At 36.0% G+C, this 17,849-nt stretch overlaps 1 protein-coding gene across 3 annotated transcripts in view; it reads left to right on the forward strand.

Moving 5' to 3' along the window:
- The window catches only part of Mtmr6 (Myotubularin related protein 6), a 48,941-nt gene that overhangs the window by 17,288 nt on the left and 13,804 nt on the right, over window positions 1–17,849 (forward strand). For all 3 annotated transcript variants that reach the window (XM_053760249.2, XM_053760248.2, XM_053760250.2), the window contains exon 2: window positions 15,284–15,400. In XM_053760249.2, the coding sequence (XP_053616224.1) occupies window positions 15,284–15,400 (117 nt within the window). The remainder of the gene's footprint in view (window positions 1–15,283; window positions 15,401–17,849) is intronic.

Raw genomic sequence — 17,849 nt, forward strand, 5'->3', positions numbered from 1 at the left:
TCCCATGGTAAATGCTCAGGCTCAAAAGTGGTGATAATTTATAGGTTTTCTTTGACCTTTAAAAAAAACTTACGCTTTGATGATGCTTTGCCCAGGGTTTCGTGGAGCACACTTTGAGAAACGCTGTCTATACATAACTAGTGGCCCGGCCCTACCTCAGGATTAAAAAAAACGAATCAAACTGAATCTGTTGCGCTGTTCTAACCATACAACACAGCGTGAAGTGACTTTGTTTTTATCATAGATAAAAAATATATATTTACTTTTTCTTATATCTGTGGTTTTTATAATATTTAGTGATCATCTACAACCTTGGTAAACGTTTCTTACACGTCGATTTGTGGCGGAGCCAAGTGCCCCTTGGAGATTTTACGGCCGAATGCCTCAGGTTTCTCATACGAGCCGTGTTATGGATGGACCCGATATATATAGGACTAGCTTCGCCCTGCGTCTTCGCTCCCGTGGAAATAATTCCGACTACACACTATAATGCCGGCTTCACACTACCGCTGAACTCTGATAAACGCCAATGCGAATGCACGTACATTACGTAGTTTGTATGATAGTATTTATCGCAAGGGAAAACCAGAAACGTATGTCGAATTTATCCTTAACTTTGTATAGAGACGGGAAATAGCGTTTTTCGATGACCTTTCATTTTAATATCGTAATCGTCGATAACAGCACAGTGTTGTTATCTGTTTGAATTTGATAATTCATTTAAAAATCGACATGTTCTTTAGCTGATGTGTATGTGGGTAACATTCCACGTAATGATACCTGAAGCATAAGCCTTTAGATTTGAAAGTAACTTCTAAAATTATAAGGAAATCAGTACTCAATTTGTTTTTGAAAATCGCTCTTAACTAGCATTCTCTTGTCCTTGGAGTATTCTCCATACCCCTGATTTGCACTTTAAATTTCACATCTTGATTTTACTAAATCTATGATTCGCCTAGAATATTGTTTCCGAGATACGGGCAAACCCTGGTTTACTTATTTATGGATAGGAGCACACGAGGCGTAAGAAGTGTGTCGTTAATTACGGATTAATGTAATTTTATCCGCTACTGGGAAAATATGCTCCTTCGACCCTTAGCCGGCCTTCATTAGGGATGTTACTTTTCTAGATTGTTGCTGGCTTAAAGTGTATTATCGTATAGCTGTGCTCACAACATCATTAAACTGTAGAAGGTTTACCATCAACTTGTACGGAACGTTTCAAATGTAGTGCACATTTTGGGAACCGAAATGAATGCAAGATGAATTTAGGTTCTAAACCAAATCGCATTAAGATATGTTAAGGAGCCTCCAGTTGGAAATAAATACAAATTATTGTTCCATAAAATATGGGATTTGATGACGAGGACTATCGTATTGCATATCGTAGAATTCATAGGAATTATTAATAGTCCCAATGTTGTCAACTAAAGGTTGGAGATGCTCTATGCATAGGAAACAAGATAGATTTACTACGTATAACATTACTGTCCACAGAAATTTGATTTTGTGTGATATATAATTAGTTTTTACTACATGTTTACACCAATATAGTTCATGTGATCGTTATACATGCCTATGTCCAGAAAGCGTTATATTCCCACGGGACCTTTATTTAATAAACAAGAGTAAGATTACGATCGGTATTCTAAATTTTGCACAAGCATTACCCAAAATGTCTGAATCCCAGGAACGTGTCAGTAATCTCGTTGGATCTTCAAATGTATTATGCAATGGTAACCCTGAATGTGAAAGTATGTATGGTATAAGGTATATTGTATATCATTCCAGAACCGAGGAAGTGATGATAGGGTTACCAAAAGTTTTTGTTGTTTTGATCGAGAATGCATCAGTGATGTTGGATGTCGAAGACCGTGCGAAAGGCAGACGAAGTTGTACGAAAGGTTGCCTTATTGATTAATGGAATATTGATAAAAACACCTACGTCTTAAGGTTTGTTAGTTGTTTTCTCAGATGTAGGTCTATCATTTAGAGTTAGTCCATTAAGTATCCAATGGGTGAAGAGGTTAGATCTACATTAATCATAGTTATCAGTGTAAGAGCGTCACATGCCATTACGACTAAATAAATCAAGTAATATTAGTAAAATTGTTAATAGTTGCATCCATCTGATATTAAACACGTAAAAGCTTATGAACGATACCAAGGATTTTGTAGTACAATGCCTATTAGTTTAGTTCACTTGAAGTAATTTCAGACAGTCTGTTTATGGAACCAAATTTCAAAATTTCAAATCATTCATTCAGAAATTAGACCTCTACAGGCACTTTTCTACGTCAATTTTGTATATTAAATAGTAATTTCTCACAATAGTAACTACTGGCGACCCTTCATACATAATATATCGCGCATCTACTACTATATTTTTTCCGCGACGTCGTCTTTGTGCAATTTACCATTTTCATGTTCTAAACTAATATTTTCCTAAGAAATCTGCGTCAGTTTCAGTAAAAAAAAATCTATAACGAAAATTTTTCAGTACACATTTTTAATCATGACAGAAATAAAGGCCTAATTAAACATCGCATATACATATATATGTATGTGGTAACCCTAACCACAGAGCATTCATAAGTAAATGAAACCTTTATGAAGATTTACTCCCTAAGTTGCCTTTATGAAACGTGAGCATAATGTAATATGTAGAATATGTGTATGTATTATATACAAATGGATATTAAACTGCGGTGAATAATTAGACTGTAGTTACCAAATGAGTAAATATTTTGACCACAGAACCCTTATACAGAACATACGAGTACTTATTCATATACGAGCCGCGCCGCGGGTCTTCACTTTTGTGGGAATTTCGGGATAAAAACCCTATGTGTTATCCCAGGTTATTTTCTATTCGTGTACCAAATTTCATATACATTCGGTCCAGTAGATAATGCGTGAAGAGGTAACAAACAAACTTAGTTTCGAATTTATAATATTAGTTGGGATTGGGATTAATGCGAAAGTATGTTTGTTATGTTTCTCGTCTCGATTTCACAGCTAAACAGCTCTGGACCGATTGTGTTGTTTGAAATGGATAAAGACATAGCTGATACTATCTGATGATAGAGGTGCCTTTAGTTATTATCCAGGTTTCCAGCTATCCCCGAAAATTCAGGGCCAATATCAAAATCGTCACAAGTCACAATCATGAGTCATATTTACAGACACTAAGCTCATCGCTTCCATAAAGAGGCTTAAAGTGGATCCCTCATTTATTTGCCGAGAACGTCTCCGAATATAATTGGAAGACTTTGAACGAGGATGACCGTTGATTTATAACAGTCTAGACACCACATGCCGCTGCGCAAGTGACCGTGCTCTTATTTATTTGCGAATTTTTGTTTTCTATGCAGCACAAACTAAAGAATCAAGGATAGGGCTGTCAATCCACTTTGTCACGTTAGTGTTGGCTTCGTGAATCGCGATTGCAATTTCGACTTCAATAGAAAATAGAGCTAGTGTCACAAAGGAAAAAATCCTTATGTCCTTAAAAATATCCTTTGATTCATAGTAGATCCCTGTCTGTGGATCCAGAGAGCAATAGTTAAAGTAAATGCGTGTCAGTGCTTACTAATAAATAAAACGTAATCATATTCCACAATATCAATTAAAAACAAAACTCCCCGTAAGCACGCTGGGTGAATTTTCGAGCGTTTTGACCGCCATCATTAACCCTTTTCTTCAAATTTCAACAAAGACAAGAAACTTTTTAATACCCTAATTTATAAATAGAAATCTGTGTTGGGGGTAGTGTAAATTTTTAAGATTGTAAAATTTAAATAACATTTGATTTTTAAGATTTTCAAAATTATTCTTTATTTTGAAGAGGGATAATGACTGCGTTCAAATCGCTCGCAAATTCACCCGCTATTATATGAAATGGTTATCGAGTAACTAACTTATAACACCAAGACAACAGTCCAAGAGGTCATAGAACCTATGTTACCTTGTAATGATGAGTCTAGAAATTATTAAATAAACTAACTCACGTACATGATTTTAAAAAAACAGGATATTTAAGTGCCTCTTTGTTTTATTGTTTTACTAGCGGCCCGTCCCAACTTCGCTCGGGTAAAACATAATAAATTATACACCTAAACCTTCCATAGGAATCACACTGTCTATTGGTGAAAACCGCATGAGAATCCGTTCAGTAGTTTATCGCGAACAAACTGACACACAGACAGACGTGGCATCGTTACATATTATAAAACAAAGGTTCTTGTTTTATAATATGTAACGATTGTTTTCTGTCGGTATCTGGTCTGTTATACATCTATAATGAAAACGGACGAGGAAATAGAAACTGAGTTCTAATTAATTGGGAACAAACTTGGAATAGCCGATCCTAAGGTCAAGGACTCTTCAAAATTTTGTTATAATTTCTTGGGAATTTCGGGATAAAAATTTCAAATACTTTAATAATTTTACATCGACATCTTTACAAATTAGTCGTCGCATTGTAAATCAACAGTAACATTCGATAGGCAAAAAATTCTTTCAAAAAAAAAAATTCCTTCGTAAAGGCATAAAATCCTTTGCGAAGTTTGTCTTTCAAATTAGGGGGGTCATATTTCTATGTGGTCGACATGCTACATATGTTAATCCACGTCTTCATGTGAGTGATAATAAGTCTTAATAATGGTCGTGGTATATAGAACTGGTGGCTATAGAACCCCACAGAATGACTAATAGCATCGCGAAAGGTATGTCATGTTTTCAAAACCGTTTTGTGGATATTTATGTAATTTGTTTTGTTTAACCACGAGTTGAAATATACGTATTTTGTTAATTTTACCTTCCAAAAGCAATAAACAATCCAATGAAAATAATAAATTTATTTCAACTGTATTATTTAAGGTACCTATCTATGTCTCACAAATAAATATTCTTATTCTTAAATAAAATATACTATTTAAATATTGCTATATAAAAAAATAATTTATTTATCCCCCAAAATACATATATATATATATATATCTGCCTCCCTCCCACTTCGTGTCTGTGATCAAAAACTTCAAAGAAAATATAGGTAACTCATATGTGTTGTCGAGTAGGCTGGAATTAATCCTGTTAATCTATTTGCCGAGAGATCTCCCGAGCTTCAGATATCAAATAATGGACTGATCGATCATTGAAGAATGAGGACTTCAAGGTATTATTATAGGAAAGGATGGATTATCTCAAATTGTTCTCGAGATCAGAGCGCTCGAACAAATACAGCTTTATTAATTTAGTAACTAACTCGTGCTCGCGACTCATAAACGAAAATATTCCGCATTTTCCCATCCCTGTGGGAATTTCGAGAAATACTCTCAATGTTTCCTCCATACGCTCCCCGAATTTATTATTTCTACTCTCAGCAGGTTTCGCTGTGCATTGTCAAAGTCGTAAAATATAATAGTTTTAAAGTTTTACAGGAATTTTTGAGCGTTATTTTTGTTTTCGCTACCTTACCTGGGAGTATATATGGAAACAGCGTTTCACAAAGTGACTGTAATATAATCTGTGCTAATATATTAATCCATAACCCATTATCACAAGTTACAGCCCTATCAACCCTATTCAGTGGGATGATATCATATTTCATGAAATCAATACGTATGCCTGTGTATAACTTTGTGATGTGAACTCAAATTCAGTTACGTAACAAAAAAGTGTAACTATATTGAAGCAATTAGCTCAAACTTACACTAGGCCCCGTGCTCTAATCTATCGAGACTGTATGTCACTTCCCAGGTACTATACGGCTTCCCACCATGCTTACAAGCTAACTTAGCTTCACTGATTGTTTTGTGTGTTATTATAGTGATAACTGCATCGAAATTCGTAATAAAGAGAAGTTGAACCTAAAAAATAAAATTATAGAATCGTTTAGCAATAGTAACTTTGTATGACTTTGTATGATATTTGCCATTAATAGCGAAGACCTGTTATTGGTAACGTTTTATGTGTAATAATGTTGAATAATTACTATAGGTTTTTGTTAAAATATTTTTTTTATTAGCTGTTTGGTCAAAAGCCCCACTGCTGGGCAAAAGCCTCCCCTAACTTCCTCCACGCATTCCTATCCTTTGTGTTCTCTTGCCACTCCTTGTCGAATTTTTTGAATAAATAAATATTTAAAATCGTCTGTCAAGTACATTAGGACATATATTTCAATCGCCCACCCCTGGCATTCTCGTTAGTCTTCCAATTGTCTCTGGCTAATAGGTGCAGCCCACTTAGCTAATTAGTGGGTTTTGTTATAAAACCAATGTTTCAAGTCCTCATAATGTCTCGTTTGGTAATTATCTGTCTCTCTCTGATAACATCATAGTAATCCTATTGTGTAAAGATTAACTAAAATTAAAACGGTACCTATAGTTCGAAATCATAATCAATCAAAATCAAATCATTTATTCAGAAATTATAACAACATCTATACTAGTGACTATTGTATGTCAGTGGCGGCGGTTGTTTGTCCCTATTCTCCCAAACAGAGTTACACTACATTATCTGTTGAGTATAAAACTTGTAATAGCATGTACAGCTGGCTGTGTGCTATCCCGGAATTCTTCGGAATCGGAATTCTGATCTCCGTCACATACGTCTAGTTTGTATTGAGATAAATGTTCTGCTATATTTATCTTAGAAATAATTTGAGAAAGTTAAGTATTAAATGTATGTGAACAGTACAATTAACCGCATGTTAAGGTTAAATTACCCCGCATGGAACTCTACGCGGCGGGAATAGTATCGTATTTTTATTGATTTTGGATTACTGGATGTGCTGTCGATTGTACTTGTTAAATCACTATTTAGACCTTCACTAATGCCTTTGATCACAAATTAAGAAGCAGATAGGAGTGGCTACATTCAAGACTTTTACACACTCCCACAATAAATAAATAAATACATTAGGACAAATCACACAGATTGAGCTAGCCCCAAAGTAAGCTCGAGACTTGTGTTATGTGATACTAACTCAACGATACTATATTTTTTAACAAATACATATATGTTTATCTAAAACATCCAAGACCCGGGTCAATCAGAAAAAGATCATTTTCCATCATGACCCGACCGGGGATGGAACCCGGGACCTCTAGGTTCAGTGGCAAGAACTTTACCACTGCACCACCGAGGTCGTCAATACATTTATAGAAATCAAATGCAAGATATACCTAGTTTTATATACAATTAACTTTGCATTTAAACGTTGCAGCACAATACTCAATACACTTCATATACTTGATGTGATATAGGAGTGTTCCTGTTTGCATTAAAGCAATAATTGTCACTAACATGACACCTACCTACATCTTATAGGTAACTAGCTTAGTAAAAATGAAATTAAGTATAGGTTCTTTTTTCTGGTCATTATTTTTAATAAAATCACAATTTTCACGGGCCCAAAGGGAGGAAATTATAATTAAACCCATGAACCTTTAATATATTACAGCTGACCATTAGATCACGTTGGATGAATAATTGTAATTGTTAAGATATAAAACTTTTGTCTCACTCAGAATACTTAATCACTTTCGCTATTTTGCACTTTCATCGTGTGGACAATGGAAACTTCCAATGTGATCCTTAAAGAATGGATGTTGTGTATATTGTATCAAATATCCTGCGAACGTGTTACCCTCTACATACTTATATGTGGCGTGAAATGGAGCGTTTAAGAAGATTATATTTGTCCTCTCATGTTGATGGGTTTTGTGTTTTATCTCTCTTCAATGTATTTTAGAAAGAAAAAGATATTTGCGCCTTGGATAGACGATTCAGCAGTCTCACTCCTAAGATCTAGTGAGCGAATTGCTGTATTCATACTCTGATCATCTGGATTTAGTACACCGATATAAATTTGATTTGGAGATTTCAAATTAGGATAGGGTACAAATATGTGAGCAATAAACAAACCCACTCGTCCTCCAGTACTTGAAATGTTACCCTCAAACCAGATTTTATAAATTTTTTGTTCTTTCGCTGACAGAAGCAACATTATGTCACTTGTGCTTGAATGGTTTACAACTAATAACCTGGCTTTAAACACAGACAAGACCAAGTGTATTAAGTTCTCTCTTTCAAACGCACCCCAACTTGATATTCCTTTAGTAGTTAATGGTAAAGTATTAGAATGGGTACACAGTGCCAAGTTCTTGGGCATTACTGTGGATAGTAAGTTTAAGTGGGATAAACATATTGAAATCACGGCCAAAAAACTTAGTTCGGCAGCTTTTGCAGTGAGAAGGATCAGACAGTGTACAAACATCGATTATTGTTATGGGGTAATGCAGCTGACATAGGAAAAATTTTTGTTTTACAGAAACGAGCAATTCGTTTTATTTATGGGCTTAAGCCACGGGATTCCTTGCGAGAATTATTCAAATCGATAAATATTATGACTGTTGCATCTCAGTACATCTTCGACGTACTTATTTTTGTTAAATCTAACTTACACCTGTATAAAACATTGAGCGATGTTAACAGTGTAGTCACTCGTAATAGGCATAAACTTTGTATGAACAGATTCCGACTTAAAAAGGTTAGGCGGTCTTTCGTGGGTCAAAGTGTTAAATTGTTCAATAAACTCCCTGTAGAGGCTATTAACTTGCCAATGCCAAAATTTAAATCATATATTAAAAATGCTTTAATGGCTAATGCTTATTACACGATTAGCGACTATTTAAATGATAAAAAACCTTGGACCCTTCCTAAAACTTCCACCTCTCACACTTGATTTTAATTTTTTTTTTTATTATTATTTATATATTTTCTTGACATGTTTATTACATATATTTTGACATTTATTGTAAAACATATACGTGATTTGTGATCTCCAAGTGTCTGAAAGTAACATAGGTATCTATTATGTTAGATTATGGAGATCGAGTATGTCATGCACATTCAAATGGTCAAACCGGTAGCGGCATCGTGGATCGGGTCGGGAGGTTCCCTCTATTGTGGTTGAGCTTCGCGATGGCTGACTCACGCGTCAACTCGTGAACGGGTGCTGCCGGGGGAACTGGTCAGCTCGATCTTTTATTAAAAGTTTTTTTTTTTTGTTTGGTTAATTATACATATATATATAAGTATATATATATATTTTCCTTTCATCAGCACTTGATCACAATCATAATATGTTTCAGTATACCTTTTGACCATGTACTTTATTATGTACTTAATGTTATATTACTGATAAAAAATTATACATAAATTTATATATAAAAAATGGTAAGCCCTTCTGGCATAATAGGGACCAACACTGTTTGAATGAGTTTCTTTCGGCATTTCTTCTCAGCAGTGGTCGTTCCGAAATGCTAGTAGTTTGTAGCTTTGGTAAACATCATTTAATTTAGATTATGACGTGAAAAAGTGCCTGTGAAGGCCTAATTTCTGAATAAATGATTTGATTTTTTGATTTTGATTTTATAAGTATATATATATTTTCCTTTCATCAGCACTTGATCACAATCATAATATGTTTCAGTATACCTTTTGACCATGTACTTTATTATGTACTTAATGTTATATTACTGATAAAAAATTATACATAAATTTATATATAAAAAATGGTAAGCCCTTCTGGCATAATAGGGACCAACACTGTTTGAATGAGTTTCTTTCGGCATTTCTTCTCAGCAGTGGTCGTTCCGAAATGCTAGTAGTTTGTAGCTTTGGTAAACATCATTTAATTTAGATTATGACGTGAAAAAGTGCCTGTGAAGGCCTAATTTCTGAATAAATGATTTGATTTTGATTTGATTTTGACCGAGAATACCTCGTGAAATATTTCAGCATTTCATTCCCGTCGCTCTACCCACGTTCGAATTTCCGGCATCCGTCTATATGAAGGTCGCTGCGCCGATAAAACGGAAATACATACGAATATTGTTTGTACATTATGCCTTTATTGATATTTTGTTAAGGAAAAAGGCCTGAAGCGGTGACAGTAATACTCATACATAAAGCTAATGGAAAACCGCAAAATGGATATAGTGTTGAAACCGAGTATTCAGTTGCTTACGACTCACCAAATGCGGCTATATCATTTGCTGTTCTAGATACTATTAAGTTTAGAATAGTATCCGTGAAAATTATAGTGTATTTATTTATCTTATTATACACTATTACAACGCCGTCTTTGGTTCGTTTCTTTCTATTTCCATCCCAGATTGGCTGGAGGAAATTGATTTTGTGATAAGTCCACCGTTGTGCTTTTTATGTTTGAATACCGAGTTATAATTTGTTCTTTCTGTAAATGGTTTGAGTTGAATTATAAACACCAAACATGAACGCTGTATAGAACAACATTGTTAACATCAGGGAGAAGTGGAGGAGACTGACATGCTGTACCGAGCCCGTATAAAGTGGGATAAGGGTAGGTTGATGTTGAGGCCAACATTGTGTATTAAATAAATTTAGTCACGTAATCAGTGCAAATAGAAAACCACGGCGGAGGGAAGACACATTGAAACAAACGCAACAATTGAAAAATCATTACCACCTGGACGGTTCCCTGATAAATATTAATGGTATTCCTTTATCTCAACCTTGAGGCTGAGCATCCGACAGGAATTTATGGGTCATTACGTGTCGCGCCTGGGGAGCGATAAGGAAAATATGATTGTTAAAGTACTGCGAGTTCAGAAGTGCAGCAAGTGTTTTTGCTACTTTTAACAGTTTTGAACTAACAGTCAAAAGTATGGGTGTCTGATACGTGAGAGTACCTAAGATGTTATTTCTTTTACTTTGCTCCTGTGGAGATTTCGGAATAAAAAGTATATTACCGAGTGTTTTTTCAGATTTTTCTCTACCAGTAATAAACGCTAAAATACGTTCTTCTTCGTCGAGTTGACCATTCTAATTGTAATACAAAGTTAACCTCCGCGAATAAATCCGCGTTTTTTTCCTTTTTCCCAAAGCCCATGTTACTCCTGTAATCTCTCATGTAACTTCTGAAAAGTCCAGTAATTCAGTATGTTCGTTACAAACAACAATATACATATTATTCCTCGATATAAGTAAACAGGATAGAGATAGTATATATGTTTCTCACAAACCCCCGGGTGCTTTTAAACATTACAAACCTACCCAAATCACCTATCCCAAATTCACCTATACATCAAGTTAGCTGTAATCCTGACCTGAGGGTCGAATGGCCTAATTTACATATACATTCATATATTTAAGGGCTAACACTTTCAACGAAGGTGATTGCTAGGAATAGAAATGGCGGCTTATCGCAGACTGCCTTGCCTGAATCTGACTTTGGTTGTGTGCCACAAGACATAAGCTTTGGTGATGTTTTCCTAAAACTTATTTACGAATATTTTAGCTACGTATAAACTTTGCCACGTAGCCACACTTCCTCACACTTCCGCTCACGAATGCTATGCCATACACATTTTTTATCGGACCCTTCAGAGATAAACAAATATACAAACTTTTCAGCTTATTAATATATCAAAAAATATTTGTTCATTTTATACGTACGTTTATCAGTACGTACACCAAGTTTGCGTCAACACGGTGGGACACAAAATAGTCGGTTGTGACCTACAGTCATGATATGAGCGGAGAAGGGTTGATCATATTATTTTATTGGGGTACTGAAAATATGAATTTAAAAGGGCATGACGGAAAAGCACGTACTTTGGACCGTTTGGACCGCAAACTAATCCAGACATTTGTCTATGTCAGTACAAGGAATCGCTCACATTCTGCTTGTTTTTATTCGTTCCGCCATGTTCGAATTGTTGTGAAATTTCAGGTTGTCAATTCAGATCAGACAAATTCATAAATTGCAAAAACATCAAAGCGGTGGTGTCGCGTTTTTTGAGATACCAAAAACCAGTGACGCGGACTGAAAATTAATTACATAGCTGCCATAACAACTTGAAATAATTTTAGATTTGTACAATTTCTCTACCAGAGACAATGGGGCCTAAGGCCTTTCATTTGAATTAATTAGTGGGCCAGGATAATTGTCCGCTCTAATTAATGCGCCCTTAATTCTGTTATTTAAGTAGGTTTTATCCTGAATGGAATGTCTTTTTTGCGAAAGAGAAAACGATATTTTCTTTACCTCTCTTATCTGAGCTTTGCCGTTGTTTCTTTTCTGTGTTTCTCGTATCTGAGCGTTATCCCGGTCGCATCCCCAGCCGGGACATCGGAGTCCAGAATATGCTTTCCTACTTTTTGTCCTCAATTTTGCACGGTCTCCGGTGTATCCTAAGTTGTCCGACCTCTCTCGCTCTCTTATCAGAGCGTTTTCCACGTTTCTTCCGCAGCCGTTGCGCGTCGGAGCCCAGGGTCTGCTTTCCTACATTTTCCTCCCTAAGGAAAGATCAGTCCACTTTCCCGTTTGGTCTATTTTGATTAATTGGTCGGTTTCCCCAAACTGCCAGATGATTGGTACATTTTCTTGGTGGGGGACGCAAGCATTAGACATTAGACATTAGACATTAGACATTAGACAGAACAGGATGGGTATCCTGGGATAATTTCACCCACAGCCAGTCCAGCTACTATGAATGCATTATTACGTTAATCAAGTCCTGATCGTATCGGCTCCAATTGAGGGAACTCCTCAGCGGTTTACTGCCCCACCTACCCCTACGCCCTTTTGGTACTATGATAGCCAGCCTCTCTGGTGGCATGCGGCAAACATGTCCTGCCCAATTCTAATTAAAACCTTTTGTCAAAATTGCACGAATTGTTTTTGTGGTGTACAACGTTGAAAGAAATATTTAGTAATTAATTATTGTTGCTGCGAGCTTACTTCGTCACATCTATCATATTCCCCTGTCTCATAGATCTATTAATATTCATTATGATATTGAATATTAACATGAAACTTGTCAGAAAGTCTGCGTAGAATGTTTCCAGGCGTTGTCTGAAATACGTTGACTGCGCTTGATTGATATAGGCCTCGGGAAAATACGTTATGCCAAGGGAATAATACAAGATCCTTTGTCTTGACGTGTCTATTGCCGAAAACGCTGTTTGATCGAAAAATCTGGTTTGACATTCTTATGCATATATACTTTTAAACGAATGGGCAAGGTTTAGGTGTATTGGTTTAACCGAGCGAGTTGTCTTAATCCTAATCCTAACTAATATTATGAATGCGAACGTAAGTTTGTTTGATTGTTTGTTATCTCTTCAGGCTCTATCTACTCAACCAATTTTCTTGAAATTTTGTATACATGTAGTTTGAAGTATGGAGAAGGACACAGGGTACCTTTCATCCCGGAAAAATGGTTGCTGCCACACACGCGGGCGAAGCCGCAGTCAAAAGTTATAATTTAAAACGAGAACTAAATCATATTTCATCTCCTTTGTCTCTGAACATGTTTTTAAACTAATTTGAAAAAAATATAATGAGTTTTTTCTTCCTTTTGTAAAAGTATACGCAGTGTAATCTCAATTACCATTAATTAAGGGCCCGCATTCGGGAAACGTGGATTAAGTTTTCAAAAATATTAATTACAAGCGACCCGACCCGTCTTCGCTCGAAAACCCGTATAAAAATTCGTTGCGTAGTTTTAAAAATTTAGTTGGACCGTCAACATTGACGTTGATTAAAACGTGCGTACCGCTGATGTTCAGACAAAATGGCTTACTTTCCGTTAAAGTTAACGTCAAAGTAGACAGTGCCAACCCTCTCTAAGTAAACGTAGGGACAGTCAGACAGCGGGAAGCGACTTTGTTTTATGTTAATGTGTAAATGATAATGATGGCCAACTCGGCACAGCGGCGTGTGGGTCCGCCCTAGAACAGGACTTCAAAAATTGAAAGTTATCTTTTACACCAACACGGGGCTCCGTGACGTTACATCCCTGAACCCAACCGGGAACTTGCGGAGATGAGAGGGAGAGTCCAATTCGGCTCAATCAACAACGGCAAAGGTTTTAGGTAAGGCAGAGTAAACAACTCGGGTCGTTTAAACGTTTTGATTAAGCCTTTTCGTGTGTTTTCTTTCCATCGTTTTTATTGCAAACAAACAATCTTTTTTGTGGCACTTGTATCGATTTAGAGTATTTTTTTCCGAAGAAGGATTACTTGAGTTAATTCCAATGTATAGACAATATAGACATCCATTGGCTGAATCTCGACCGTTTTTTTTAAACGACTGCAAAGGAAGGTTATTGTTTTCGCGCGTATCTTATATGTATAATATTCTTTATCACCTCATATCTCTGAACGGATTTACATAATTGATGTATCGTTACATTCGTCTTAGCTGCCCGAGAGTTCTTAGAGAGACGACGTTAAAATTTTGATGAAATTTGACACAGAGATAGACGGAACATTCAGGGGTAACATGGCTACTTTTTTTTATTATGAATCAGGAGATCAGGAGTAATATAGGTTATTACTACGGTTTTGCCCGAGCAAAGCCGGGGCGGGCCACTAGTCTATAATAAATTTGAGCACCGAAACCAGCTTTGAAGTTGATATATGTATACATAGCTTCTCACCTCACAACTATGTTAGGTGCTGACACAAATCTGTAACAATCTCTAACCTCAACCTTCCTAAAAGTTGGTCGTGTGCAATTTAATATGTGGTTTCGTATCGCACCGAAAATAGCTCGTGAAGTTCTAGCCGAGGGAACGGACCAAACAAAAGCAATATATCCTAGTAATTTTATAAATGCGAAAGTTTGTGAGTATGTATGTTTGTTACTCTTTCACGCAAAATCTACTGGGCGGATTGTTATGAAATTTGGTACACGGGTAGAATATAACCTGGAATAACACATGGGGTACTTTTTATCCCAAATTCACACAGGAGCGAGGCCCCGGGGCACGCAGCTAGTATTATAAATGCGAAAGTTGTTTGTTTGTAATAACTTAATTCACGAAAATAAGTATATTAATCATTCCCACAGGAGCGAGGCCCCGGGGCACGCAGCTAGTATTATAAATGCGAAACTTGTTTGTTTGTAATAACTTAATTCACGAAAATAAGTACATTAATCAAAATTAATACAAGAAAGATACATTGTATAATGTAGCGGATTTATCCCATGTAGGGGTAGAAGGTTGTCAGGCAGGATATAAGGTATGTTTGCTACTCATTCACACGCAAAATCTACTGGACGGATTGTTTTTACCTTCGTCCAGGTGGAAGCGGTATGTCTAGCTATTTGTCCGGTATTTTACGATGTTTTCGGTGAAGGAATCTATTTCATTATATGGTCTAGTTAGTATAGGTATTACAAATTACAATATATATATTTTTCAATGAATTTATTTTGTTACAGTTGGAGAATGTGCAGCTACTGGACAAGTATAACTTACGAAACCCATCGAAAGGCACGCTGTACTTCGCGACCACACACCTAATTTTCGTGGATCATGAGATGAGGAAGGAGACATGGGTATGTAACTTGTTTTTACCAGAAAATCGACTGTGAATCTGTTGATGATTTTGTTTTCAATTGTAAATCTTTATTGAATACAATTTACATCTGTTTTCGATTTATGCATGAGTCTTCTAAATAAAATGTTTTCGCGTACGCGGCGCATTGAGTTAATGTATCCGGAATGCCGGCAGCATTTGCCCGTTCAATATGCGAGTCTTATACCCTGAGCAAAGAAAGTATCTCTTGGATCACTAGTTGTAATGAAACAAATGACGACCTTTGTGGCCTAATGGTCATCATGCTGGACTGCTGCACTGGAGGTCCCGGGTTCGATCCCCGGTCAGGTCAACATGGAAAATGATATTTTTCAGATTGACCTGGGTCTTGAACGTTTATCTATATATGTATATGTTATAGACATATAGTATCTTTGAGTTAGTATCCCATAACACGTTTCGAACTTACGTTGGGGCTAACTCAATCTGTGTGATTTGTCCCTATGTATTTATTTATTTATTTAAAAGCGTTGAGATTTCCGTATTAATTTACTAAACTGAAAAAATGTTTGAATTCATTTTCTCTACTGCCAAAATTAAAATGCTCTGAAAATGACTAAAACATGTATTTATGATTACCGTATTATCATGTAAACTATGCAAACAATCAGACCATTTATTCGTAACAAGACAAGATAAAATACAACAATCAGATTAGTCTATCGATTGAGCGATAATTTCGTCTTGTAAATGGAGCCCCGAAAGTTGTAACACCAGCGGAACGTGTATCGTTATCGCGGTGTTATTACAAACTTTATGATCGAATCAGTCTGCAGACTTCAGATCAAAGAAACAATGGGTGAATTTCACCAGCATTTTGAATCTGGCTATTACTAGTGTTTATAAAATTGTACCATACACAGTAATCAATGTTATTATCCTATTTTATAAATAAGTAAAGTACTGGTACAGTGTTAGTTTTATAAATGTTTAATTTAAAAAAAAATGATTCATTATTTTAAAAAAAATGTGCGGTGCGACACTAATGAAACGCTATACGCCGCGTTCAAACAGTCGTGAAATTCACCTCGAGTGTTGAGTGTATCAATGAGATAGATTTTTATGCAATTCCCTCGGTGGCGCAGTGGTAAAGTGCTTGCCTCTGAACCGAGAGGTCCCGGGTTCGATCCCCGGTCGGGTCATGATGGAAAATGATCTTTTTCTTATTGGCCCGGGTCTTGGATGTTTGTCTATATATGTATTTGTTATAAAATATAGTATCGTTGAGTTAGTATCCCATAACACAAGTATAGAACTTACTTTGGGGCTAGCTCAATCTGTGTAATTTGTCCTAATATATTTATTTATTTAATTAATTCCCACAGATAATAATAATATAATAAGAGCTAATTCGGCTAATCCATGTAATTAGTAGGTACTAGGGCTAATCTATTCTATTATTATAAAAAGGTAAGCGTTTGTGACTTTGTGAGTTTGTATGTTTGAGGCGGGTAATCTTCCGAGACTACCGAACTTATTTCAAAAATTCTTTCACCATTAGAAACGTACATTATCCAACATTGTTAATAGGCTATATTGTATCTCAAAATTCCCACGGGAGCGAAGGCCCGGGCAACATCTAGTCTCATATAAAGTGGCAGATTGGCACGTGTTGAGCGATCAAAAGATGTTAAAGTTCTGTCTAGTTTATTCTCATGTATTTCTAATACGCATATCTCTTTCTTGTATGAGCGAAATGGAAGATATGACGGGGTCTATAGCTTTTTCTGTCTACGTTTGAAATTATCGGAAAACGCTTAAAAACTTACCGTCGAGTAATGTACTTTCGGCTGAGATAACTGAGACATTTTGATGAAATTTGGCACAGAGATTGACGAAATCTTCAGGATTAACATACTTTTTTATTACGTTTTTATCTGAGCGAAGCCGTGGCGGGCCGCTAGTGAAGTTACAAAGAGTTCAAAATTTATTTTTAAGCACCTGCAATTTGATACATATACATAGAATATACCCAACAGCACAGCACTGACTAGGGTCGCGTCTTCCTCGAGTCGTGAAATATTTGTTAAATTATTACGAAAAACTATCTTCAAAAAGGGTCATTCTGTGACACAGACATTTGAATAATGTCACAGATTATATAATACGTAACAATGTAGAAGGGACATGAATGTATTATTGACGGGTTAGTATCATCATGATAACTAAGTCCATCAATTCACCTAATCGCTGGAATGACTACATCTGAAAACGACCAAGACTGTAAGAAGTCTTTGTTTAAAATGTACAAGTTAGCAAAACGACTGGTTATCTAAATGGCTGTATTGTTAATCAACCACATTTCAAAATCACTGGACGGGCAAAATTACAAGTACACTCACGATAAATAAAAAACAAGCACTTATCAAATCTTTAATTGAAATGAATCAGTTTAAGTAAACTTAACA

The sequence above is a fragment of the Plodia interpunctella genome, chromosome 20 (assembly GCF_027563975.2).
Source record: "Plodia interpunctella isolate USDA-ARS_2022_Savannah chromosome 20, ilPloInte3.2, whole genome shotgun sequence".
NCBI lineage: Eukaryota > Metazoa > Arthropoda > Insecta > Lepidoptera > Pyralidae > Plodia > Plodia interpunctella.